This window comes from Ascaphus truei, chromosome 1 (assembly GCF_040206685.1).
Source record: "Ascaphus truei isolate aAscTru1 chromosome 1, aAscTru1.hap1, whole genome shotgun sequence".
In the NCBI taxonomy this organism is placed as follows: Eukaryota; Metazoa; Chordata; class Amphibia; order Anura; family Ascaphidae; genus Ascaphus; species Ascaphus truei.
The window spans coordinates 488,021,180-488,048,153 of NC_134483.1; the positions used below are offsets into that span (position 1 = coordinate 488,021,180).

Sequence of the window (26,974 nt, forward strand, 5' to 3'; positions counted from 1 at the left end):
CGCGCGTGTTTCAGTCAGCGTGTGTGCGCATGTGTCAGTCAGCATGTGTGCGCGTGTGTCAGTCAGTGTGTGTGTGCGCGTGTGTCAGTCAGTGTGTGTGTGTGTGCGCGTGTGTCAGTCAGTGTGTGTGTGTGCGCGTGTGTCAGTCAGTCAGTGTGTGTGTGCGCGTGTGTCAGTCAGCGTGTGTGTGCGCGTGTGTCAGTCAGTGTGTGTGTGCGCGCGTGTGTGAATCAGTGTGTGTGTGCTCGTGTGTGAGTCAGTGTGTGAGTGTGAGTCAGTGTGTGAGTGTGAGTCAGTGTGTGAGTGTGTGTGTGTGTCAGTGTGTGAGTGTGTGTCAGTCAGTGTGTGTGTGTGTGTGTGTGTCAATCAGTGTGTGTGTCTCTCTCTCTGTGTTGTGTGAATGTCTCTCTGTGTTGTGCCCCCCACCCCTCCTCCTCCCCCCCTCCCACTACCCCAGGCGGAGCTGCGGACACAGCTGTGTGTCCTGCTGCAGCCAGCCCCCCCGGCGACACGGTGGTCCCGTTACCCCCCTCCTCCCGACTCCCACTACCCCCGGCGGAGCTGCGGACACGGAGCTGCGGACTCCCAGCCCCCCCGGCGACACGGTGGTCCCGTTACCCCCTCCTCCCTTTAAAAAGCAGGATCGACATGGCAGGGGGTGGAGCCTCGGCCTCAGATAGCTACCCCACCACGGAGCAGCGTACTCCACGGCGGGCAGCACCGCAGAGCCCGTGCCAGATGAGGGGAATTAAGGGACCCCTTAACTGACTGACAGCCCCTCAACCAATCGTCAGCGGCGGGACGCGACAGCCAATCACCGGTTGCCTCGCAGCAGCGCCCTCTGCCAACTACACCACACACACGAAACCTGCCATCCACAACATGGCTATGGACAGAACCTCTGCGCATGCGTTGAGGACGGCTGCCGGTGTGGAGGAGCGGGTGAGGGAGAGCGGCGCCGCCGCATGTCAGCGGCTGTGTGGGGGATGCGGCGGCAGTTAATGTCAACAGGCGCGAGCAGCGGGCGGGGAACGGTGTGTGGGGAATGGTTGGAATGGCGGCCGTTAGGAGCGGCGCCGGCGGCTATCGCCGCCGCCGCATATGTCATCGGCCATGTGGGGGGAGCGGTGCCTATTAGGAGCGGCGCCGGCGGCGACAGCCCGGCCTCATCTGCCAGCACTGTGACGTCAGCACTTTGACGTCACATCCGTTTCATTTTCTGCCCCTAAAATCCATTTTTGTCCCATTAGGGATGAGGTGCCACTAAAGAGGTTTCACTTCAAAAACGCACTCACAAACAGAGCATAAAATCAAGCATATATGAGATATACTCATTCGCCATAGACTGCAGGGGTCCACGCCAACCGTTCCTTTAGTGCCTCCTCTGCTGTACCGGAGAGCTCAGTAGGATGTATAGATGTTCCTGGAACCGGATGATGTCATCACTCAATGTCCCGTGTACAAGTATCCTCCGGTATCGGCACTCTCAGCTGGCACTTATCCAACAGGAAATACTGCATGCACTGTAGTTAGGGGGAACTCGGCAAGCCAGAAAACAGTCCTCAATAGCCGCAAAGATACTCTCTCTGCTCGTGAGTAGTGTAGACGGCTGATCGCTACTTTAGGAAACGAAGTCATCAGTGACGAAACGCGTAGGGCGTTTCCTAAAGTGCGCCTGTTTTTCTTTTGTGTTTATATATATATATATATATATATATATATATATATATATATATACATACATACATACATAAACATATACACACACATATATATATATATACATTGTGACAGAGTCACTAACTCAGTAGGCTGGAATAGTGAATGGAGAGACGCTGCAGCCAGTTCACAGAGTGTTAATCTCCTCAGACAGAAAGAAGCACACCTGCAGCCTAATTAAACAGGGGCTGAACTATCAGTGAAACAAGTGCTTTAAAAATCAGGAAGTTGCTCACACAAGGTGAGCTTGTTTTTCCACAGGAAGGTGGAGAGAACTCTCCCGGCTGGGAAGCCGTTGCTGTTGATCTGGTCCCGCAGTCCTGCGAGGAGCTCTGCTGCTGGGACCAGCTGGGACCCCAACCCAGGGTAAAGATAAAGATACAGATTGCTGCGAGGCTGGACAAAGCCTGTTCCCCGGAACCGTGTTCCTGTTTGCTGCTGGAGCTGCTATACAGATAAGACTTTATTCTTATACGTATCGGTTAACCTTTGTGTAGCATGTTTTGGGCATGACCAGATAAGCTGGCTGTCTTGTTAGTAAGGGCTCAAGAATGGAGTTAGTTTCCCTAAAGGGAACAGGCTTTAATTTTCAAGAAAGTAGTTTCTTAAAGGGACAGTGCACCCGTACTTTATTTTGGTTGTGGCTAATAAACCACTATAGTTGAAAGTTTCCCATCGTGTCTAGCGTCTTACTGACCCCGCCGCGAGGCCGTCCTGCCACAACATATATACATATATACATATACAGTGCTCGACAAATAATAATAACCACTCGTCCGTGGCGAGTGGATTTAGGCCGCTGGCGAGCTGTGCTGCAGCTCTATTAATTCCCCTGCTCGCGCCAAAATTTTCAATTTTTTTTTTTAATAAATAAATCCTCTCCCTGATTGGTTTGACGCGGGGAAGAGGGCCGGATGGCAGCTCTGGATCAGCCTCTCTCTCCCTCCTCCCCTACCCCCGATCCCCGCTTGCTGCCAGGGGCTCTGACTTCCGGGACCATGGATGCAGCCGGTGGGGTGGTGGCGCGCGCTAGCAAAGTTAGCTGCTGGATCCAGCGCGTCCCCATCCGGCCACGTTTCCCATCGGGGAGGATGTCCCCCGCATGCCCCCCATACTCAATTTCCCCCCCAATACCCCTGCAGGCCCCCTGATGTTCCCCGCAGGCCCCCCAATGTCACCGGCAGACCTCGATGTCGCCCGCAGGCCCCAGATACCCACATACCTCTGGTGAGTGGGACTCCCGGCTCCGTTTATTGTAGTGTGTGTGTGTGTGTGTTCGTTCCGTTCCTTGTAGTGTGTGTGTGTGTGTGTTTGTTCGTTCCGTTCCTTGTAGTGTGTGTGTTTGTGTGTGTTCGTTCCGTTCCTTGTAGTGTGTTTGTGTGTGTGTGTGTGTGTGTGTTCGTTCCGTTCCTTGTAGTGTGTGTGTGTGTGTGTTCGTTCCGTTCCTTGTAGTGTGTGTGTGTGTGTGTGTGTGTGTTTGTTCCGTTCCTTGTAGTGTGTGTGTGTGTGTGTGTGTTCATTACGTTCCTTGTAGTGTGTGTGTGTGTGTGTGTGTGTGTGTGTGTTCGTTCCGTTCCTTGTAGTGTGTGTGTGTGTGTGTGTGTGTGTGTGTGTGTGTGTGTGTGTGTGTGTGTGTGTGTGTGTGTGTGTGTGTGTGTTAGTGAGCTGGGGCTGCAATTCCGCGGGAGGCTGCGGTGTGCCGGGTCTGATCAGGTACCGGGGGAAGGGGGGACGCTCACGCACACTCACACCATCCCTACAGAGCTGGGGCCGCTATTCCGGGAGGCTGCAGCTGGGGGGGGGGGGGGGGGGGGGGGGAGCGGGGGAGGGGACTCACACTACCCACTGCAGAGCTGGAGCGGGAGGCTGCGGTGGACTGAACCCGGCGCCGCCAGCGCCATGTCGGGCTGCCGGGTCCCAGATCTATTCCCCCCTGCAGCAGGCGCCTCGCTCCGCTCTTGCTGCGGCCTCCCGTTTAGGCCCCACGGGGCGGTCGACGTGCAGGGGGAGTGAACGGAGATAATGGGGGGCGGTGAACAGAGGTGGGGGGGGTGAACGGAGGGGGAGTGGGGGGGAACAGAGATGCAAGGGGGAGACAGGCTGGACTGGAGAGAGAGAGAGAGAGAGAGAGACAGGCTGGAGTAGGGAGAGGACAGAGAGATTGGGGGGGGGAGAGGAGAGACAGGCTGGGGGGGGGGGCTAAATGCTCACCCAGTCACCAACAAAGTCAGTCACCCACCTACCCACCCACCCAGTCACCCAGCCAGTCAAGGTAACCTACCCACCCACCCAGTCACCTACCCACCCAGTCACCTAACCAAACCCACCCAGTCACCCACCCAGTCACCCACCCACCCAGTCACCCACCCACCTATTCAGTCACCCTTCCCATACCAAGTCAGTCACACACCCAGTCACCCACCTACCCACCCAGTCAGTCAGTCAGCCACCCACCCAGTCAGTCACCTACCCACCCACCCAGTCAATCACCTACCCAAGTCACCCCCCCACCCAGTCAGTCATAAAGTCAGTCATACCCTCCCCCCCATCCAGTCAGTCAAAAGTCAGTCATCCCACCCGTCGCCAAGTCACCCAGTCACCCCACCCAGTCAGATAGTCAGTAATCCCCACCCAGTCAGACACCCCATCACCCCACCCAATCACCCAGTCAGTCACCCCTCACCCCCAATCACCCCATCCAGTCAACCCATCCCCCCACAGTCACCCTCTCTCCGTCTCTCACCCTCTCTCCGTCTCTCACCCTCTCTCCCGTCGTCTCTCTCCGTCTCACCCTCTCTCCCGTCTCTCTCACCCTCTCTCCCCCGTCTCTCTCTCCGTCTCTCTCTCCGTCTCTCTCCCTGTCTCACCTTGTCCCTGTCTCTCTCCGTCTCTCTGTCTCTCTCCGTCTCTCTGTCTCTGTCTCTCCGTCTCTCTGTCTCTGTCTCTCCGTCTCTCTCCGTCTCTCTCACCCTCTCCCTGTCTCACCCTCTCCCTGTCTCACCCTCTCCCTGTCTCACCCTCTCCCTGTCTCACCCTCTCCCTGTCTCACCCTCTCCCTGTCTCACCCTCTCCCTGTCTCACCCTCTCCCTGTCTCACCCTCTCCCTGTCTCACCCTCTCCCTGTCTCACCCTCTCCCTGTCTCACCCTCTCCCTGTCTCACCCTCTCCCTGTCTCACCCTCTCCCTGTCTCACCCTCTCCCTGTCTCACCCTCTCCCTGTCTCACCCTCTCCCTGTCTCACCCTCTCCCTGTCTCACCCTCTCCCTGTCTCACCCTCTCCCTGTCTCACCCTCTCCCTGTCTCACCCTCTCCCTGTCTCACCCTCTCTCTGTCTCACCCTCTCTCTGTCTCACCCTCTCTCTGTCTCACCCTCTCTCTGTCTCACAATTTGGATCTGGATATTGTATTTATCCTGTATATCTTAACTGCCCTATACTAATGCAAAGGATTCCGGGAAATGACATGCAAATGAGCACTCAGTGCCACCTTTTGTCTCAAGCTCGTATTACACAAGCCTACACAAGGTCTAATGGCTTTGCATCTCATCCCAGCCTCTGTCTAAAAGCTGTGTTTAAAACAGCATGCATTGGCTTGAGGATTGGCTTGTGTAATACGAGCTTGAGACAAAAGGTGGCACTGAGTGCTCATTTGCATGTCATTTCCCGGAATCCTTTGCTGCAGTGGAAGTGCTGTATGCTGGGTGACAATGGGGAAAGACAGGGTTGCAGACCTGTCTAAGACATGCAAATGAACATACAGTAAAATTTACAGTTGCAATATATATATATATATATATATATATATATATAAAGAGAAAGAGAATAAACACAAGCAAATAGTGCAAATGTTTTTTCAAGTATTAATCTTCAATAGAACTTTAGTTTAAAGTCCAAAGAAATTTGTACTCACAAATTTCTTATTATAGACATGTGCATAAAGGTTTCTTTGCTTTGTAGCATCAAGCTTGTCTGCATATACATATAAGTATACAGGAACCTTAGTGGAATGAAGCAGAAAAACGGGACATAGCACAGACTGATAAAAACGTTATCTTAAAAAAATCAATGGTAGAATACACTCACATTGTATCATGCACAATCAAGCATTTGATTTGTGAAACCGACGCCGACAGCATTCAGCTCCCGTGCTCTGTATGTCGTGCGTTATATATATACAGGCAGTCCTCGGTTATCTGACACAATGCGTTACTCAAAATGGCGTTGGATAGCGAAACGTCTTAAAGCGAAACACGTTTTCCCATAGGAACACTGTTTAAATAAAAGGTTCCGTTCCTGAAGGCATTTTTAACACTAAAATACACCAAATATTTTATGCAGGCAATAAGATACGCAGCACACACATAAATTATATAGTGTATATACTGTATTATATATACAATATAACATAAAATATAATATAGTATATTATATAGTATAATATTATATTATATAATATATATATTATATACACATAAACAACTTTGCAAAGCGTCGTAAGAGCGTTGGATAAGCCGTTTTGCCTTGTAAAAATGAACATAGGTATGCATTGCACAGCGTTGGATAAGCCATTCGTTGTAAAGCGAAGCGTTGTAAAACGAGGACTGCCTGTATATTTATATCTGCACTCCCCAAAATCTGGACATCGGAAATACTTTGGATTGAGGAAAGCAATCTACACCAAGGGTTGAAGTTGCAATTTACTGATTTGTTTGTATTTGAATTTTCCCTTTTAATCACTTGATTCGCTAGTTTATATAAATACACGTGCACCATGTTATGCACTATCATCCCTTGATGTTTTCTTATTTAAGATTAATAGAATAGATTTAAGTGCCATTATACAACACTTCTTTTTTTGCACGGTTCCCTATGAATGTGTAACTAGTGCTGGAGTGCGCGCACACGGCAGCTTTGTGGAAAGACAAAGACATTTGTCTTTTCGAGCTTCTGCCATGCCACGTGACATTGTGAGCCAATCACAGTGAGGCAGCAAAAAAAAACTACCTGTGTGATGTCATGGCCACGCCTCCCAGTCGCGCGTGCCATCGTTCTGCCTATCATGCGTGCACACAAGTGTTTACTATAATTCCAGCCTTATACAGCATTTTTCTATTATTTCGTTTGATCAGTTTAGCAGCCCCAATTGTTTTGTTGTAAATCTATTATCTATACACAAATAACAAATGAACACTTCATTATTTTAAAATATAAATCATGTTTGTTTTCAAATAGATTTATATTTTCTAAATACACACGCACACACACACAATATGATATATATCATGCACTCCAGTATTATTCAGCGATTTTATTTATTCAACTCTTCGGCTCCAGACAGTCATTGTAAAAAAAGTTTATAGGTACATACCTCAAGAAAATCTTTAGGTGCATAAACTGGTCTAAAGAGGCTTAGGTCTGCAAAAGAGAAATACCTTTTTAAAGTTACAGCTGCCCATACATTGTAAAATTATACATTGTAAAATTATATATATGTCACTTTTTTTTACCCACCATAACCTTAATAATGTGTAGTGAAGACCTAGTCTCAAACAAGCAGAGCCAGTACAAGCAACCTCACACTGAAGAGACCCACAAGGTCGAAACAGTCTATCTGTGAGTGGGTTTACTGGCTTTGCATCTCATCCCAGGCCATGTTTAAAAGCTGTGTTTAAAGCAGCATGCATTGGCTTAAGGGTTGTTCATGTAATGTGAGCTTGAGACAAAAGGTGGCACTGTGTGCTCATTTGCATGTAATTTCCCAGAATCCCTTGCTGCAGTGGAAGTGCTGTGATGTGATAATGGGTGATAATAAGTGGGTGATAATGGTGAAAGGCAGGGTTGCAGACCTGTCTAAGACATGTAAATGAGCATACAGTAATATTTCCATTTGCTATATACACACATATATATATATATATATATATAGCTCAACCCCATTATAGCGTGATCTGCTGCGAAATGGCCGCGCACGAGGATTTACCCAGCATCTGCAGCTCTCTCCTCTCCCTGCTTCATCAGGCTGTGTCCACGTGCGGCGCACATCTCTGAGGTTTTTTAAAAAATAATATTCAGTGCTTTATTGCTAACGGACACACATGCACACGCACACGCACAGACTGCATAGTACTGCCTTTCCTATATATATATATATATATATATATATATATATATATTTATAAATATATATATATATATATATATATATATATATATATATATATACACACACACACACAAATAAATCCTTCCAAAATGCATTTAACCAGTCAGCCTTGGGTATCTGGTTTTGTGGCATTGCCACACAACAACTGGCTGCTATAATATCTTTGTCCATTCATCTGTGTATTATACCTTATTTAAGTGTATTTGCATTTCTGATTGTATGTAAATCGCCCAATTATTTTCACCTAATAGATTTATTGATATCGCTCTTGTACTATCACATCATGGACCATGCATGTTTTAGTTATCATATCTCACCTCACCTTTATAATGAATACCACATTTGACTGCCATCTAAGATTTAATATAGTATACAAACTGCTATGTTGGTTTTTATTAGTTCTTATATGTTGATTTGCCTCCTTACAGTATCTGCCCTTGTTACTAATTACCTTATACTGAGGTAATTGACTAGCAGTCAGTACTGAAGGACTGCATACACTGTTTCTCCTGAGGAAGTCACATGACCCGTGACGAAACACGTTGTGACCGCCCCTTTTGCATGTGACCTCATCACGCTAACGTTTGTGTGAGTTTGGTGGAAGTTTCAGCTTGTGTTAACCTCGCGGGAAGCAATGCCATCTCCCCCTAGCCACTCGCCCCTGCACCACTCCTGGATTGCTGTTAGCACACATGAACGTTTCATTTCACCTGCTGCCTGAACAACATCAGTGACTGCCTACCGATACAGATGATAGCTTCACCATGAATAGCTGTACATGTGCTTACTAACATCATCCTTGTCTATCTCAAGGCTTTTTAATTTTTTGTATGAATACATTTTATATTCATATTTACACTATGTGGTACGCGCTCTCTCTCCCGTTTGATTTAGATATATTTTAGATGTGGTTCATCCTGAAGATGTGGAACTACCACTACCATCACCACCTATAATTAATTGTTTCCATCATTGGACATTTAACCCTATGAGGACTCACTAAGGACTTTCATTTCACTGGTTTGAACAAACCATTTTTTGCCCTTTTCAATTTCTATAGTTGCCATATAACATCTGTCACGGGAGACCAAGAACTTTTAACTCCTTTTCTATTTGTACCAGGATCATGCATTAGGCAAAAAAAGGTAGCAGAAACAAAATGTAGTTTATGTTGGTAAACCCACGTACAACTAGAAGAATTACACACTTCACAGGTAAAAGTACACTTATTGGAGGTCTGGGGGGAAAATCTAGGCTTTCCTAGGTGAAGGGTGCCCGCTTAGGTGACCTTACCCTGACCGGGATATACACCCAGCTCTCCTGGTCCTCTTTTCGGCTTCAATTCCTAGCCGCAACCCCAACGTTCGATTTGTAGAACTTGGCCACAAAAGATGGGACTTAGTCTCTGAGAGGCAGACTTTCCTAGCTGCAAAACGAAGCCGGTTGCTCTGCTATTTGTAACAGAGCAACTTTGAAAAGCCCGCCTTAGCTTCATCGACACAAGTCACTGGAAGGTCTGGTTCTCTGCCCCGGCCATCTCCTTACATACACTACCCAAAGCTATGCTTAGCATGGTGGTAGGAGGAGCGACCAATCAGAGTGTGGGTATCCCACTAGCCAATAGAAATGGGGGCTTATCTCTTGGCTGACATCAGAGGATGTGTGCCAAGCCGGCTCGGGATGCCCCGTGGGCGGGACATACGACCCGCCGACATTCTGCCTTTTCCCCAAGTCAACTCATTGCCACCTACTGGGCAGGCTCCACTAAGTCTGGCAGACCAGAGGGTCCACCCCGCATGGGAGCTCTGTTCTCCGGATTCAGTACTCCACCCTACCCGGCCACTTAGCATCCCGACACCTCTCAACATCCTGTCTCCTCTTTGAACTACGGACTCTATGCAGACTTGCTGGCACCTTAAAAGGATGTCCTAGCTGACTGCATAGAGCCTTATAATAAATGTATAAAACACAGAAAACATACAGTTAGGTCCCGAAATAATTGGACACTGACACAATTTTCATAATTTTGGCTCTGTACGCCACCACAATGGATTTGAAATGAAACAACCAAGATGCAATAGAAGTGCAGACTTTCAGCTTTAATTCAAGTTGTTGAACACAAATATTGTATGAAACGTTTAGGAATTGCAACCATTTTCATACACAGTCCCCTTATTTCAGGGGCTCAAATGTGAAGGGACAAATTAACACAATCATAAATAAAATGTTCATTTTTAATACTTTGTCGAGAATCCTTTGCAGGCAATGACTGCTTGAAGTCTGGAACGCATGGACATTACCAAACGCTGGGTTTACTCCTTTGTGATGTTTTGTCAGGCCTTTACTGCAGCTGTCTTCGGTTGCTGTTTGTTCGTGGGTCTTTCTGACATAAGTTTTGTCTTCAGCAAGTGAAATGCATGCTCGATCGGGTTGAGATCAGGTGATTTACTCGGCCATTGCAGAATATTCCCCTTTTTTGCCTTAAAAAACTCCTGGTTTGCTTTCACAGTACAGTATGTTTTGGGTCATTGTCCATCTGTAAAGTGAAGCGCTGTCCAATCAACTTCGCTGAATTTGGCTGAATATGAGCAGACAATATATCCCTATATACTTCAGAATTCATCCGGCTGCTTCTGTCTTCTGTCATATCATCAATAAACACAAATGACCCAGTGCCATTGTAAGCTATGCATGCCCATGCCATCACACTGCCTCCACCGTGTTTTACAGATGATGTGGTATGCTTTGGATCATGAGCCATTCCAAGCCTTTTCCATACTTTTTTCTTCCCATCATTCTGCTACAGGTTGATCTTAGTTTCATCTGTCCAAAGAATGCTGTTCCAGAACTGGGCTGGCTTTTTTAGATATTGTTTGGCAAAGTCTAATCTGGCCTTTCTATTCTTGAGGCTTATGAATGGTTTGCACCTTGTGGTGAACCCTCTGTATTTGCTCTCGTGAAGTCTTCTCTTTATTGTAGACTTGGATAATGATATGCCTACCTCCTGGAGAGTGTTCTTCACTTGGCTGGATGTTGTGAAGGGGTTTTTCTTTACCATGGAAAGGATCCTACGATCATCCACCACTGTTGTCTTCCATGGACGTCCAGGCCTTTTTGTGTTGCAGAGCTCACCAGTGCGTTGTTTTTTTCTCAGAATGTACCAAGCTGTTGATTTGGCCACTCCTAATGTTCCTGCTATCTCTCTGATGGATTTTCTTTTTCTTTTGCAGCCAAGGATGCCCTGTTTCACTTGCATTGAGAGCTCATTTGAACGCATGTTGTGGGTTCACAGCAACAGCTTCCAAATGCGAATGCCACACCTGGAATCAACTCCAGACCTTTTACCTGCTGAATTTATGCCGAATAAATTACAATTTATTTATCTACCTTGTTTTGCTCAATGAATGATCTCGTTAAAAAGGTGTAAATAACCTGGTCTTCCGTGACAGTGGTCAATTGTGTTCATACCTACGTGACACGCTACACGTCGTGGATTCCATCTCGGAGATTAGGTGGAAATCAACCTCTTGTTAGGCTACATTGGATATACAAACTCTCTAGACGAGTATTGAGCATGAGAAGGAAATTGTAGCTATTCAGTATTTTCTGGAGACTGATGACAGACCCGATTATTCAACAAATATTTCTGTTGAATTGCATCAGATTCATACTGTCCCACAATTATTTTCTATTTAATGTTTTTTCTATTTACAAATCTGTGAAATAGCCATGGATACAAGGTTCGCCCCCAGCTATGTTAACCTATTTATAGGGTTCTCAGAGCTCTATTCCATCTAGGTAAACCCTGACTTGCGGATGGGCCTGGTATACTATAGCCATTTCATTGATGATATTATTTTGATTTGGAACAGAGAACCCAGCAGTTTAGAACACATTTTTCTGAGTTTAAATCAGAATGATTTAGGTTTAAAATTTACGTACTGCATTCATATGGATAAAAAATTTTTTTCCATTTTCTCACCACTTATTCTCTTGTAGATCTTCTACAATCTGGCTTTAGCACTGCGCACTTCAATGAAACAGCCCTCACCACAACACAATTACAGTACTAATTACCTACATGCTGCCAAAGACAAAGGTCATTATACTCTGCTCATATTACTTGACCTCCCTGCAGCCTTTGATACTGCGGACCACCCTCTTCTCCTTCATACACTCCATGCTCTTGGTATCCATAACATAGCTATTTCCTGGATTTCCTCTTACTTCTCTCATCGTACGTTCAGTGTCTCGTTTGCCAACTCCTCCTTCTTCTTTGTTGATCTCTCTGTGGGCGTACCCGAGGGGTCTGTTTTGGGTACCTCTTCTCTTTTCTCTTTACATAATCTCTCGATGACCTTATCATATTTCTTAGGTTCAAATATCACCTCTATGCTGATGACAAACACACATTTACTTTGTCAATCCTGTCCTTACACCTGCTGTACAGACCAAATTCCCTAAATGTTCTCCTATATATTTACGTAGATGGCCCTCCGCTGACTCAAACTTAATATGTAAAAAATGGAGCTCTTCTTACTTACTGATGCAGCCACGAGTATCCAAACACTTGACTGGGAAAATCTGGGGCAATACCCCAGTAATGCAGCAACCTTTCTGTGACATTTCTGCAGACAGACTAATGGCCAATCGGATTAATACAGCGGGGGTCCCTGGCAGTCCCATTCAAACTGAATGAGAAGGCCATGGACCCCCACTGTGTTAATCAGATGGGCCATTAGTCTGTTTGCAGAAATGTCACAGAAATGTTGCAGCATTACTGGGAGATTGCCCCAGATTTTCAAAGGCAAGTGTTCAGATACTTGTTGTTGCATCTGTACTTCCAAGCCTGGTCATTCTGCTCTCTTCTATATTACCGTTGGCAGCACGATCATACACCCAGAAATACAAGCACACTGCCTAGGTGTCACATTTGATTGCTCTCTCACATTCACAATGCAGCTAAAACTGACTTTTTTTTTCTACGCAACATTGCAAACATACACCCTTTCTTCTGTCACTCTACTGCTAAAACTCTAACACATGCCCTCATTCTCACCTGTCTCGACTATTGTAACATTCTTCTGCCTGGCGTTCCAACCTCTCTCCTGTCTCCCATACAATCTATCCTAAATGATGCTGCTAAAAGCATTTTACTCTCTCCTAAATATGTCTCTGCATCTCTCCTGCTGAAATATTAAATCCTGTAGAATTTACAAAATTCTCCTCCTGTCTTTGAAGGCTATATGCTCCCCGGTCTCTCTTTATATCTAAGAGTATCCAAAATGTAGTGTAAGGTGCACTGCAACAAGGAGCTGGTTGTGTGGCAATAAAATATGATTTATTCAAGCTGCATTAAAAAACGGTGGAGGGTACAAAGCTCCTACGCGTTTCATGCCGTGAGGCACTTATATCTAAGCCATAATGTCTCACTATACACCTGCCAGACTCTTGCTTTCTGCCCAAAGATGTCTTCTCTACCCCTTTTGTGTCTAAAGCCCTCTCCCACCTTAAACTTTTCTCACTGACTGCCCACACCTCTGGAATGACCTTCCTCTCAAAATCTGACTAGCACCCTCTCTATTCACCTTTAAAATCTATCTTAAAACCCACCTCCTTAACAAAGCATATGGGTAGCTTTGTTGCTGATACTATACACTTCATACATTGACCTTGACCCCTTGAATACACACTTACCAGAATACCTTCCTACTATCTCTGTACATTCTTCCTACTTACCAATTAGATTGTAGACACTTCGAGGCAGGGACTCTTTTTCCTAATGTTACTTTTATGCCTGAAGTGCTTATTCCCATTATGTGTTATATGTATTGGTTATTTATATTATTATGTCACGTGTATTACTCCTGTGAAGCATTATGTACATTAATGGGGCGCTATATAAATAAAGATGTACTGTATATACATACTTTTATTTTCTGTCATAGGGTTCTGTAATACATTGTATTACAGTACTCATGGCAGCACACACCTTTGGGGTACATCTCCTTCCTCTAGGTAAGACAGAAGGCTGATTTCTGGGGTAAAGGCTATATAATGTGCCTTCCCCTCTTCCCGGTCAGTGCGGTTTTGTGCAATAAAAGAAAAATAAATACAAGACAAACAATAGGATCACAAAAAAAAAAAGTGCCACTCAATGGGTGGCAATACATTTTGTATATGCTGCTGTGACTGGACTATGAGGAAAGAGAATATCGAGAAGAAAAATTATGTTTCTTCTGTGTCCCACGGCAGCACAAATTTATGGGAAGTTCCACAGTAATAACAAAAAAATGTGAGGGATTAAATTACAGCCTGTAGCACCTTCTTCCAGAGGCTGCCGCAGCTGAAGAACAAGTGGTGCTCATACAATGTTTAAGGTATAGATAGTTATCCACATTGCAACATCGCAGATGTCTGCAGGGAGAATCTTCTTTTTCTGCCCATGATACGGCTCTTTTAGAGACAGCTCTAATAGCAAAAGGAGATTGCTTCACGGCTTTCTTACAGGCATCCAGTATTGTTGACTTTAATCACCTTGCAATGGAATCTCTGGACGCTATTTGGTGAAGATGGTTTCCTGTGATTCAGAATCCTTTATGGACTCTATTTGATTTATCTCATTCAGTATCCATTTTATATCCTAGTCATACTGATTTTGGTCGCTGAAAATCTATACATCAGACTCAGAGGACAGGTCCAGTAGCTGTAGGAATCTCCATATCATTAGGTAAGACCAAGTTGCAATTAACTAAATAAAAATGTTATGTTTTAAGTTAATTTGTGGCTATAGTCTGGCATTATAAATGAACTTACTGTATAATTATAATGATTGCTTTTTTCTAGTAGACAGTACACATAAATAAGTAGACAACTTCAGGGTTGCCAAAGGTTTGTACACTATATTTTTATCTACAGTATAAACATGTTCGTTCATTAAATATATTAGTCTATGAAAATATACACATTTCCAGGGTCAATATCACTAGGTTTTTTGAAATGCAGCATATTACTGTATGAGATTTGTACCTATATTTCCATTATCTTCAGTATAGGATTAAAAAGAACTGATATACAGTAGATTATATAATACTGCTAATTTGAAAATGTTATCATAGTTTTTCATTCAGGTGACTATCATTTTAAATGCAGTTTATATACAGTACCTGGTTCATCAGATCCCATTTCATTCCATTTACTGAGTAATTCTTTCTGTTCATCTACTGGTCTCTGAAAAACATGTTTACATGAGATGTGAAATTGGTGTAAAAATAGAATTTACAAAGAATTATATGTAAACATATGCAAGTACCATTGGTTGTACAGATCTATAAAACATCCAAGTTATATTTAAAAAAAAAAAAAAAAAAAAAAGAAGAGAGGGGGGTGGGGGGGGGGGGGGGGGAAGCTGAGGTGCTATCCCACAAAAAAACTGCAGCAAGAGAAATTCAATATTAATTAATTCATCTGAAAGCACTTAAGCCTATTTGACACTTCAAGTATCATAAGAGACAACATAAATCAAGGATAGTGACTACTGTACTGATGGAGAGACTGGATCAGGACAAAACTACTTAATTTTCAGTACATTTCAATCTTTGCATTAACAATAAAATAAGCACCACAGAGAACAAATAAATGGTACCTTGCGTGCTAGAGGGATACTAAGTTCTGTGCACATGCTGTTCAAACTTTTTAGTACTCGCTTCTCCCAGCTTGCCTGAAACAAAAAGAATAAAAAAGGTAAAATAAACAAAGCAAAACAGATACAAAAGTAGCTTCATGTAGTGACATTCAGACTGACACTCAGACATGTTTAAAATCTTTTACTTCGTGTAAAGTTGGCAGCAAAATATATTATTTTTGCTTTGGGATGAACAATGCCTCCGCTCTTGGGAGTACGTGTTCTCCGACATGCGTATATTTGAACCTCTAATCCTATTTCTATTAACCCCATTTCTAACCCCAAACATGTTCCTATTTCTACCCATAAACCTAAATGAAACCCTAAATTTAGGTGACCGCCAAACTTATACAGTTATTTATATGCAGTACAATTTCTTAATATGCAAAAGATTCAACAAATGTCTGCTTACATCTCACAAGCTGAGCGGAGTGAAGTGCCATAATACTTATTTCTGAGTCACTTATCGTAAAGGAGGTACCTACTTTCTTAGTTACTTATTGTAATTAGGAGCACAATTTGAGACACACCCCAGAAGAGAGTGCTTATATGCCCTTAAAGAGAGGTAACTACAGTAGCACTTTTGATCCCCCATCAATGACCACAGAAAGACGGAACAGCAGAGAACATCTTATTCACTTCCCAACTGTTTGTGAAGACCCTGGATTTGTAACTATATTTATCTATTTCAGATAAGTCTTATTGTTATTACATTGTTTTTATCAGTGAAAAATTATTCTATAATGTGCTTACAATATAAGGTAAAATAAGACCTTAGAACACGAGTAAAAATCCACTCAAAGAGCAAGAGTAATTCCTTCTCAGCTTGCTAACTAAGCAGGCAGCTGGAGACAGAACAGGATTATGCACAGGTGCACAATTATTGCCTGTATCCCACAGTACAGAATAATGGGAGATGAATGATTACATACAAATAAAAGGGTCATACAAAACTAATAGTTTACCATAATTCAAAAACAAATCTAATAACAGGTATCACATATAAAATATGAAGCGATCTCTGTGAGTCAGTGACATACCAATGTTTTAGTGCAAGTTGAACTGATATAGAAGAGTATATTAGAAAACATAGATCTGTGTATCAATGCACAGCAAAGTTTGTTCTCATCAGGGTCGGCTAGGAAAATTGCGGGGCTCGGTGCAGGTCAGTGGTGCGGGGCCTCTTACATTTTCCTGCGCGATCTCTTGCTGTCAGTGTCCCTCCGCATGGCGCAGCAACGGCAAATGGTGTTGTGAGCCCATGACAACGGGGATGGCGCGACGTCACGTGGTGTCCCGTTGTCATGGCAATGCAATAACATTTGTCGCCGCGGCGCCATGAGGAGGGACACTGACAGCAAGAGATTGCGCAGCAGAAGGTAAGAAAGTTAAAGAGGTCCCTCGCTCTCCCCCGACAATCAATATAACTGTTGTGGGAAAGAGTGTGGGGCCTCTGTAACCGCGGGGCTTAGAGAAGTGGTACCGACTGCACCGTCATCACGCCGGCCCTGCTTCTTGCAAATGTTTTCTTCTCCAAACTGTTTACTATAGAATAAGCTGGTTGCTAAACAGTTTGTTAAACAGTTTGTTAAACAAGAAGGCTTAAGCCTGAAGAACTTCCTGATGCAGAAAGATTGATACAAGCCGAGACATTCTTCCAATATCACAATCTGCTGCTGTAAGGCACAGGAAGCAGAATTAGAGCAAAGAGATTGATACTGCTCACTGGTGGAAAGAGTCGCAAAATGAAAATTACACTGTTTGCATTACTTTGCTCAAAATTGCTACATAGCCCACAAACATTTTCTTTGCCATGGTAACTGCTTCCACGTGGCGACAAATATTTAACAGTACAGCAAATCCAGCAAAGAACTAAAATGAGATGCTGAAAACCTACCTGTGCCCCCCTTATATATAACAATGGTTCTTTAACATGTTCAGCAGGTGCTAATGGATGACAAGGTGCAGGAAGCCTTGAGAAATAAAAGAAAATGCATGTTTTAAACCTGTGTGTAAAATTTGCTTGCAACATTTTCTAAATCATACTAAACTGGCATATTGAATACAATATTTTTTTTTATATATAAAATTCTGACACTATATTTGGAAGTATATAAAAAGAATAAACTCCAATCCCAAAAGTCTTACAATGTATTCGTGCTTGGGACATTTTTTACCAAAAGTGATATGGCCATGGTTTAGTAGGTTTTAAACTATGGTCTCCCACTTTAAGTACCAAGTGTTTAACCACTCAGACACATTTTCGGAATATATCTATATAGGCAACTCACATCAGTTAAGTAATTTAGAACACATTTAAAGTTGTATTCATCTAATCCATTAGTTCCTATGATTGTACCTTTAATAAATTACATTCCACATAAAGCATTTTTTCAATAAAATATGAAAAACTAAACTTAAAAAATAAATAGAACAAATTCATTCAGGACACTTTCTTAAATTATCCTTATGGGTCTCCTCAAACAACAAAAGGTTGTGGGTTGGTAACCTATAATTTTGCCCCCTTTTGCTTGGATATTTAGCAACTGTTCCCTTGTCCTCTATCTTATTTCTCTCTCCTGAAAAGAAAATACACTACAGATACCTGATCCAAGATGACTGCTGCCTTGCTTCGAATTAAAAAAAACCTACAAATTCCAAGATTGACTACACAGTGCTCAAACAAGAAACTAACTGTGCAAGCACAGAATACAATTGTAAAGTTAAAATGTAAAAATTGTTTGCCTATGACGTGGTAAATAAACATTGTTCATTTCAAAGATCTACTGTAGGAAATAAAATAAGCAGCATCTGTTCAATCCAATGTAAACTAGTATGTTCCCATGTTTGTCATTTCCCAATTTATGGTATTGTTAAAAAAAAAAAAAAAAAGGCTTGAAAAAGCAAGTCAACAGTAAGGGAAGAAACATTATTGCAACCAGTTAAACTCAATTTAAGCTAATAAGTGTAGCAGGGTATACCTCCTGACCTCTGGGGGCGCTTGTGAATCTCCTCCACCTTACTCTGAGCGGACCATGTTGGAGGACGCAGAGTAAGGAGATACATATATTTGAACTGTAACGAATCACAGTCAGTGCTGGAGGAGCACGCAGAGCGCACAGACTGTCCTGGGATCCAGTGAGGTGTCCCAGGGTCAGGACAGTGATTCCCCATAAGCCCGATCTAGACCCCAATCACTGTAGCTTGAGTATTGTAGGGCGGCCCATAAAAAGGGCCCCTTCCTACTAGTAAGAGCTCCGGTGACAAAGCGGAGCGGGACGGACTCAAGTGAGGAACTCCTCGCTCTTCAGAGACCACGTGTGCGGCTGCAGGTGGTAAGGAGAGAGGGGAGTTGTGTCGGAGGCCCCGCATCGTAGGACGCTGAATCTGCCTCCATCCAGGGAGTGAGGCTAACCCTGTAAGAGGAGAAGGGATGGCATTGTGTGTTATCATTACTGTTGTTCCTATGTGTGTTATGTTTATACCCTACCGGTTAGGTTTACTGTGGTTCATATATATTATTGTATGAGTGGTTATTCACTAGGAGTATAGTTTCCAGTGAGGGGTCATCCGTCCGTGGCGGGATCCTCACAGGTGGAGGCGCTGCACCTTGCACCCCAAGCTCCAAAAACACAGAGGCTTAGGCCTTCTGTATACCAAACAGGTTAGCACCCTAACACCATATTACCCACCATTATCCCTGGGGGAGGGGGGGGGCGGGGATAGGGGTGTTACATAAATATAGACTGCATCTTTCAGGTTTAATATGCTAAATTGTGCATGAAAGGAAGACATCTATTTTATTATGTTTCACAAATATAAATGTACTCACACACTAAGTTCCCGATAAACTGCATTCTGAAGTTTCTTCTCCCAGCCTGTTTAAAACCGCAAGAAAAGATAGGTAAAGTCCGTAACAGAGCCCATCATGACTCAGATTTTAGCACAAGAATTTGCATCCAAATCAACAAAAAGAGAAGAAATAAGGAAACCGATATTATGATGTGTATCTCATCATTAAAACAATTATACTATACAGTAGTACACATATTTATTTTGGAAATGCATAGAAACACAGAATTTGATAGCAGATAACCACCGCTTGGCCCACCTAGTCTGCTCATTTTATTAACTGTGTAGCTTCAAACTGAGCTTGATGCCAATCCATCCAAAGCAATTTAAATGTCTTCAATAAATGACACTTCACGGCTTCTGCAAGGAGAGCATACTGTGCAGCCACTAGCCTTTCATTTCAGAAGCTTGAGAAATGGCTTGTTGTAGCCCGAAACATTGCTGTATTATCACACCATGCTGGCTTCACAGTAAAGTGGATGAAGAAACAATATGGAGTGTTACTCTTAATTTGACGTTTGTCATGGAATAAGCTATTGCCATAGGTGTTGCAGCCCACTGTAGATTTGTATTTTGAATTAGTGTTAGACCACAGTTTGAGATATATTGCCTCTGTCTGTTTTCTTTTCATATCGTTTCAGAAGGCTGAGCTTGCCACTCAGCTTCAGAGCATAGTCTCTTATTCTGTTGCCCTCAAATATTGTCCTGCTCTTTTGTCTTTGTGCTTCATGCATCATTTTCTCTTTTGGTCTCTTATTCTAATATTCTTGTTTTTCTTATTAATAATAATAATAATAATCTCATTCACTGCCATATACCCCTGATGTACAGTATTATGCCCTTCTGAATGCCTGGATCAATGAGACCGCTGTTAGGATAATTTTATATACATATAGGGTAATGTTATAAAAATCTATTTGCAGATAATGAATGCATCTTTAAAACATCCTCCAGCAGACCGATTACTGTTAAACCTCTCTTTAAATTTATTGATTTACACTTACAAACAATAGTTGTGGATATGTCTACTTATTTGGAGGTTGCTAGCTCTATTTTAACTAAAATCACAAATTCACCACTTAACCCTGACAGCTTTTCTAGCAACACTTGACGTTAATTGCCTGTATATTGTAATTCACCACACTAATGGCATTGCAACAGATGAGACAATTTACTCAACACAGGACAACCACAGGACGTTCTGCTAAATTTGATTAAACTCACTGACTAAAAATGACATCTATTTTGAGAACAATCTTTATCTTGAAGTCACTGGAACAGCCATGGAATCCAACATGGTACCAGCATATGCTAATCACGAGCGACTTGGAAGAAGACCTCTTACTAGAGCTGAAACACGCATAGGGCCACATTAATATTATAGTGTATTTGTGAAGCGCCAACCTATTCCGCAGCGTTGTATAATGGGGTACAGAGTTATGTATATTACAAAAACAGTTATATAAAGGTGAAGAAAAACATGCACAAACAGATTCAAAGAGGTAATGAGGGCCCTGGTTATGAGAGCTTACAATATAGAGGGAATGAGGGAGAATGTTGAAACAAGAAGGTAAGGTGGCTGCTTACTGTAGAATAAGGTGTGGCTCAGGTTAGAATATGGCCCAGTCAGACAGCTGAAGCCATTAAGGTTTTTTTTAAGGGGGTGGGGGGATGTTATGTAGGGTGGAGATTGGTTAAGCCACACAGTTGGTCCCAATGGGTTTGGAGGGGGAGGGGAGTTGGATGTTTATAGGTATGTTGAGTAGGCTTCCTTGAAAAGGTGAGTTTTCAGGGAGTTTTTAAACATATGAAAGCTGGGGAGAATCTGATGGTATGTGATAGGGAATTCCAGAGAGGGGGCAGCAGGGAAGAAGCCTTGCAGGCGGGAGTGAGAGGAGGTAATAAAGTAGGAGGAAAGGTGGATGTCGTGGGCAGAACGTAGGGGCCGTGAAGGTATGTATTTGTGGATGAGAGATGAGATGTAAGGGGGGTGGGCAGTGTCATTGAGACCTTTGTAAGTCATTGCTAAAGTTTTACATTTAATTCTAGAGGCTATGGGGAGCCGGTGTAGGGATAGCATAATGGAGCGGTGAGTGAGGTGGATGAGTCTAGCAGCACCATTTTGGATGGATTGGAGTTGATAGAGGCGGACATGGGGAATGCATACTAATAGATGGTTGCAGTAATCGAGAAAAAACATAATGAGTGAGTGGATTAGGATTTTAGCTGCATCAGGAGGGAGAAAAGGGCGTATCTATGCGAAATTTCGTAGGTGGAGACGGCACTAATTCATGAAGAACTGAATGTATGGAATGAAGGCGCAAATAAGAGACAAAGATGACCCTTATTGTTAAGGAGATTGTGGTGTTATTGACAGTGAGGGAGAGTGTTTGTGTAGCAATGGCAGTGAAAGGGTGAAGGAATATTAATTTTGTTTAGGCATGTTTAGCTTCAGGTAGCGGTGAGACATCCAGGAGGAGATTGTAGAGAGACAGTTGGAGACACAAATGGGAGAGAGGTCAGGGAAGGAGAGACATATTTGGGTGTCATCAGCATAAAGATGATACTGAAGGTCAAACGATTGTATTAGTTCACCAAGAGACACGGTGTAGAGTGAGAAGAGCAAAGGGCCAAGGACAGAGCATTGTGGGACCCCAACAGAAAAAGGGAGTGAACAGGAGGAGAGACCAGAGAAGTAAGCACTGAAGGAGCATTGTATAGGTAGGACATGAGCCAAGAGAAAGTTGCATCATTGAGGCCAATGGAGTGGAGAATATTTAGGAGAAGGGGGTGATCGACAGTGTCTAATGCAGTAAAGAGAACCAGGAGAATTAGTATGGAAAAAAGGACAGCAGAACAGAATGCTAAATGGACCGTGTGCATTCACCAATAGAGGCCTATCATGATGATGGGTATGGGAGCAAACTGCGCTATTATAATAGCATGAATATATTAATGCCAGTATGGGTAATATAAAATAAATGCCTACCTGAAGTTTTAAAAAAATCTTTAATATCCTCTTTAAGTGATTCAAGCTTTATGTCCGGTTTGTGCAGACTCCCCTGTGAAATGACAAGAACAAATGTTAGCATACCCAAAAAGCAAAAAAAAATTAAAATTTTAGAAAAACAACAAGCATACTAAATACAGCCACAGGAATCATAAGCATTGGTTAGCATTTTAGTCCCAATTAAAAATCGTATTGTATATATTGTATTATTTATTCAGCAAAAAAACAATACTCTTGAAAAGAAACAATAATTCTGGTACAAAATTAAAACAAATACATGATGTATCTACAGTACAATGTAAAAAAAAAACCACAGTGCTAAAAAAAGATTGGAGAGAGTAGTGAGTGGTCTAATCGTTATTAGAATGTCGTCCACGAATAACGCCCCTTTATATTCTATGTTTCCAACCTGTATACCTGACACATTGGGGTCTAGTCTCAAGACAGCCGCCAAGGGTTCAATAGAGAGTGCAAACAAAAGTGGAGAAAGGGGGCAGCCCTGCCGCATGCCATTTGCTATAAATATGGTGTCTGAGAGGAGCCTTGCATTTCTAATCTGGGCATATGGGGCCTGATATAAGGTCTGTATACCTCTAAGAAAAGCTCCAGTGAAACCCATTTCAGTCAACACTTCAAACAGATATCGCCAGTCAAGCCTATCAAACGCTTTCTCAGCATCAAGTGAGAGTAGCATACAGGGAGTCTTCTCTATTTCAGCTGGGTGGATTAGGTTAAGAGTCCTCCAGATATTATCTGGAGCATGTCTTGCCGGGATAATCCCCACTTGATCATTGAGCACCAGATAGTTCATATATTGTTTTAGACGATAAGCTAGAATGTTTGCATATAGTTTGACACCTGTTTATAAGTGAAATTGGGCGATAGCTGGCGCAGTTCGTAGGGTCTTTATCTTTTTATCTATTAATACAATGGCAGCTGTAGCCATCGATTGTGGGACTGGTTCACCATTTAGAAATGTATTAAACATGGTTACAAGATATGGGGTAAGAATAGTCGATAATTTCTTATAGTAGGCCCCGGAAAAGCTATCTGGGCCTGGGGCTTTTGATGCCTTCAGTTCCTTAATGGTCGCAACCACCTCTTTTGCAGAAATTGGTTCATTAAGCTCTGTTCTATGATGCGGCTTAAGTTTGGGCAATTGGCAGGCCTCTAGATAGTAATTGATTTTATTTGTATCATTTCCCGGGAGGTCCACTTTTTCTCATACTTTGCCCTGATAACCCTCAAGCACGACTGATTCTCAATAGAGTACACAGAGCCATACGTCCTAGACAGCTCAAACCGGATGTCACTTGTGACGTTATCCTCAGATTGCACTATTTTGATCAAAAGAGAGCATCATGGCAGCCGTGAGAAACCAAGAAGCAGTGGAATTCGAAGGCATCAGGATCCAGATCTTTGCAGATCTATCCCCAGCAACACTACAGAGGCGTAGAAACCTCAAGGCATTTAGGGAAATATTGCGTGAACACAAGGTGAAATACAAATGGGGTTTTCCATGCCGTCTTATTGACCTTAAAAATGGTCAACAGCATACCATAAAAGAAATGTCTGAGGCACACAGATTAATGGAGAAGCTAGGTATTCAGACAGCAAAGTTTCAACAACCTCTCGACGACTCTATAGGAGGAAGGCCGAAGCAAACGCCTTGGCCTAGAGTAGGCCCAAGGAAAACGCCAGGGTGAAAGGATCTGTGACTCGGCGCATCCCCCGCTTACCCCAACCCGCGATCGTGTGTCCTGCTTCCTCTGCAGCACATCTCGCGTGCAGGCGAATGCCAGCCTTCTATCTAGGGGCGCACGCGGATCAAACACTGCACTAAATGCCATCCCCGCTGGTCCCGCCACCAGGCTACGCCCGCACGGTGATGTCACCGTTGCGCAACGCGCTCCCACTATGCGCGGCAATCGTGCGCACGTACAGAATCTCCTTCGCTCCTCTGTCTCAGTGGTATCACCTGTTGCTGACTTCTCTCCAGCCAACCACAGCCTGGCATACTGGCGAGTCTAATCTCCTTTCATTGGACAACCCTCCTTTATATTCTCAGCCTGCCCTCTGGCAAATTGGCTGAGCATAACACTTTCTATGTGCGTAGTGTTCACTGCAACCATTGCCTCCTGTTGGAAACTTTGTCTTATCGCCGTCTTGTCTTGCCTGACCTTGCTTGTTCTCTGGACTCCGCTCTTCTATACTCCTGACCCCGGCTTACCACAACGATCCGCACCTCTGCAACCCTGACCTCAGCAAAGTACCTCGACGATCCACACCTCTCCAATCCCGACTATGGCAAAGTACATGCAACGATCCGCACCTCCCCAATCCAGACCTCGGCAAGTACCTTTGACTATTCTGACCTCTCTAACCCCGACCCGGTTACCTCGACCAATCTACACTCCAGACGCGCCCTCGTGGCTTGAGGTTGGTGTTATATCAAATCCCCACCTCGGCCCCGCGGTCACGCCTTGTTTGTGGTGAGCACTCCGTTAGACAGGGCCAGAAGCACACTCAAAGTGAACACACTCAAAGTGTTCAGCTGGAATCTTGGGGCGGTGGAGTAAAAGCCTGTCAAACCATGCTTCCAAGGACCATCCAATACTAGTAGCAACTGATCGGTAAAGGTTGAAGTTGCGGAAGTGACCAGGACTATTCCGCCAGCTGTAGAAACAGTGATAACCAACTGGGATGTTCAAGAACACTGTTCAAGACGTCGTCCAGTAGTGAACTGTGGGTCGATTGGATAAGGGGTTGTTACGAGGTTACGAAGGTTTATAGCTAAACTTTTTATATGTTTAATACTTAATAGTCTATAGCAAGATTGTTAGGTGATGTTTTGGGTAGCTATGAAACTAAACTGGTGCAGGTGGATGTAGAAGCAACACAGCAAGATTATGGTGAACTAAATCAGACAGTATAAATCTACACCGTAGCTATATAACATAACAGGAAGATTGCAAATTTGGTGGGCCCCCTGGGTAGTGTGGGTGTCGCGTTGCTGTGTTACGCCCCCCATTTTTAGTTTTTAGCTTTAATTTATATGGCGCGTTGCTATATAGATATGTGATATTATTGTTGGACCACACATAGGGTGCCAACAGACCCAAGCCCTCCTGGATTTCAGGGTGCCCCTTGGGTCTTTAACATGTGTTATATTTCTTGTTATATGTTCTGTTTTTTCCCCATGTGTTCCCTCACCCCATCCGCTATGAAATACATCTCGACATCTGTTCTACAGTCTGCTTGTACTCTGAGGTCCCTCTCCACTCTGACTCTAGGGCGAAATACCCGGACTTTACACTAGGAAAATTTCCTACAGCCAATATCATTTTCAGGTAAAAATAAATATATATCCCTAAAATACTTGGGGGCCTATGCAGAGAACTGCGAGAATGGCCATTCGCCAGACTTGGAACTCTCCATGTTTTTTGGCGGATTCCCCTCGCAGTATGCAGGAAAGTGCGCATATCTGGGAGAAGAATCCGGCAGAGAGATGGCGAGCCCTGGCGAGAAGGGCTCCGCTGGCGAGATCTGTCAGCAGAGAGCAAGATCCGCCTCTCTCTGCGCAAATATCGCCGGCAAATCAAAAAAATTTACATAACAAATCTATTACTATTGTAGATGTGCAGGGGGTCTCCGGAGATGAACCGCGTTGGTTTTATGTCCGGGGACCCCCTGCTTCCAGAGATACAGGCCCCGTTATGAGGTGCCGGTATCTCCTATGCATGGAAATAGCCCGATCACGTGACGCGGGACATTTCCATTCATAGGAGATACCGGCACTCCATAAAGGTGCCTGTATCTCGGGAAGCAGGGGGTCCCCGGACAGAAAACCAACACGTTCATGTCCGGAGACCCTCTGCACATGTACACTATTAATAAAAATACAGTAATACTGCTTCATTACCTTAGCGGCTATCCGTTAAGGCAATGAAGGGGTTAAGTGACAGTAACATGTTTATTGGGGACAATTGCCCCCAATAAACATAGCAAAACACAACACAATCAGCCTCTGTGCCCCCAACAACCCCATACCCCCCCTTATATACATAACCCATATTTATTTTTTTAGGCACAGGAATGGTACTATAGGCTGGCGGTGGCCCTCGGGTGTTTCCGCAGGGGTCCCCGCTTGCCTGCAGTATCAAGTCTGTAGCAAAAAAATTTATTTAAAAACACAAATACTTCAACATAAATACACCACCCCCTCCCCCCCCCCCCCACTACCCACCCCGTGAGGCATAAGCACCACCACCCCTACACACCGGGAGGCCTAACCTCCATCCCTTGGGGACAAAACCCCCTACCCCCAATACCCACATTCAAAACAATACACACCCGCAATAAACATAACAATTATTAAAAAGCTATACATAACCCACCCACAACATATTGCAAATATATTGTGGTGTTACTTAACCCCTTAATAACAATAACGCTTAATAAGCGCTAAAGTTATTAATGGGTTAAGCCACCCTGCACCCATTCATTTGTAGAGTGGCTTCATCATTCACACACATATATATATATAT

At 43.8% G+C, this 26,974-nt stretch overlaps 1 protein-coding gene across 3 annotated transcripts in view; it reads right to left on the reverse strand.

Annotated features, from left to right (window-relative positions):
* TBC1D19 (TBC1 domain family member 19) overlaps nt 1-26,974 on the reverse strand; it is a 223,031-nt gene that overhangs the window by 144,929 nt on the left and 51,128 nt on the right. For all 3 annotated transcript variants that reach the window (XM_075568240.1, XM_075568231.1, XM_075568223.1), the window contains exons 2-7: nt 22,407-22,479; nt 19,398-19,443; nt 17,463-17,538; nt 15,527-15,601; nt 15,048-15,111; nt 7,087-7,133 (exon numbers count right to left, since the gene is read on the reverse strand). In XM_075568240.1, coding sequence (XP_075424355.1) covers nt 7,087-7,133; nt 15,048-15,111; nt 15,527-15,601; nt 17,463-17,538; nt 19,398-19,443; nt 22,407-22,479 — 381 coding nt within the window. The remainder of the gene's footprint in view (nt 1-7,086; nt 7,134-15,047; nt 15,112-15,526; nt 15,602-17,462; nt 17,539-19,397; nt 19,444-22,406; nt 22,480-26,974) is intronic.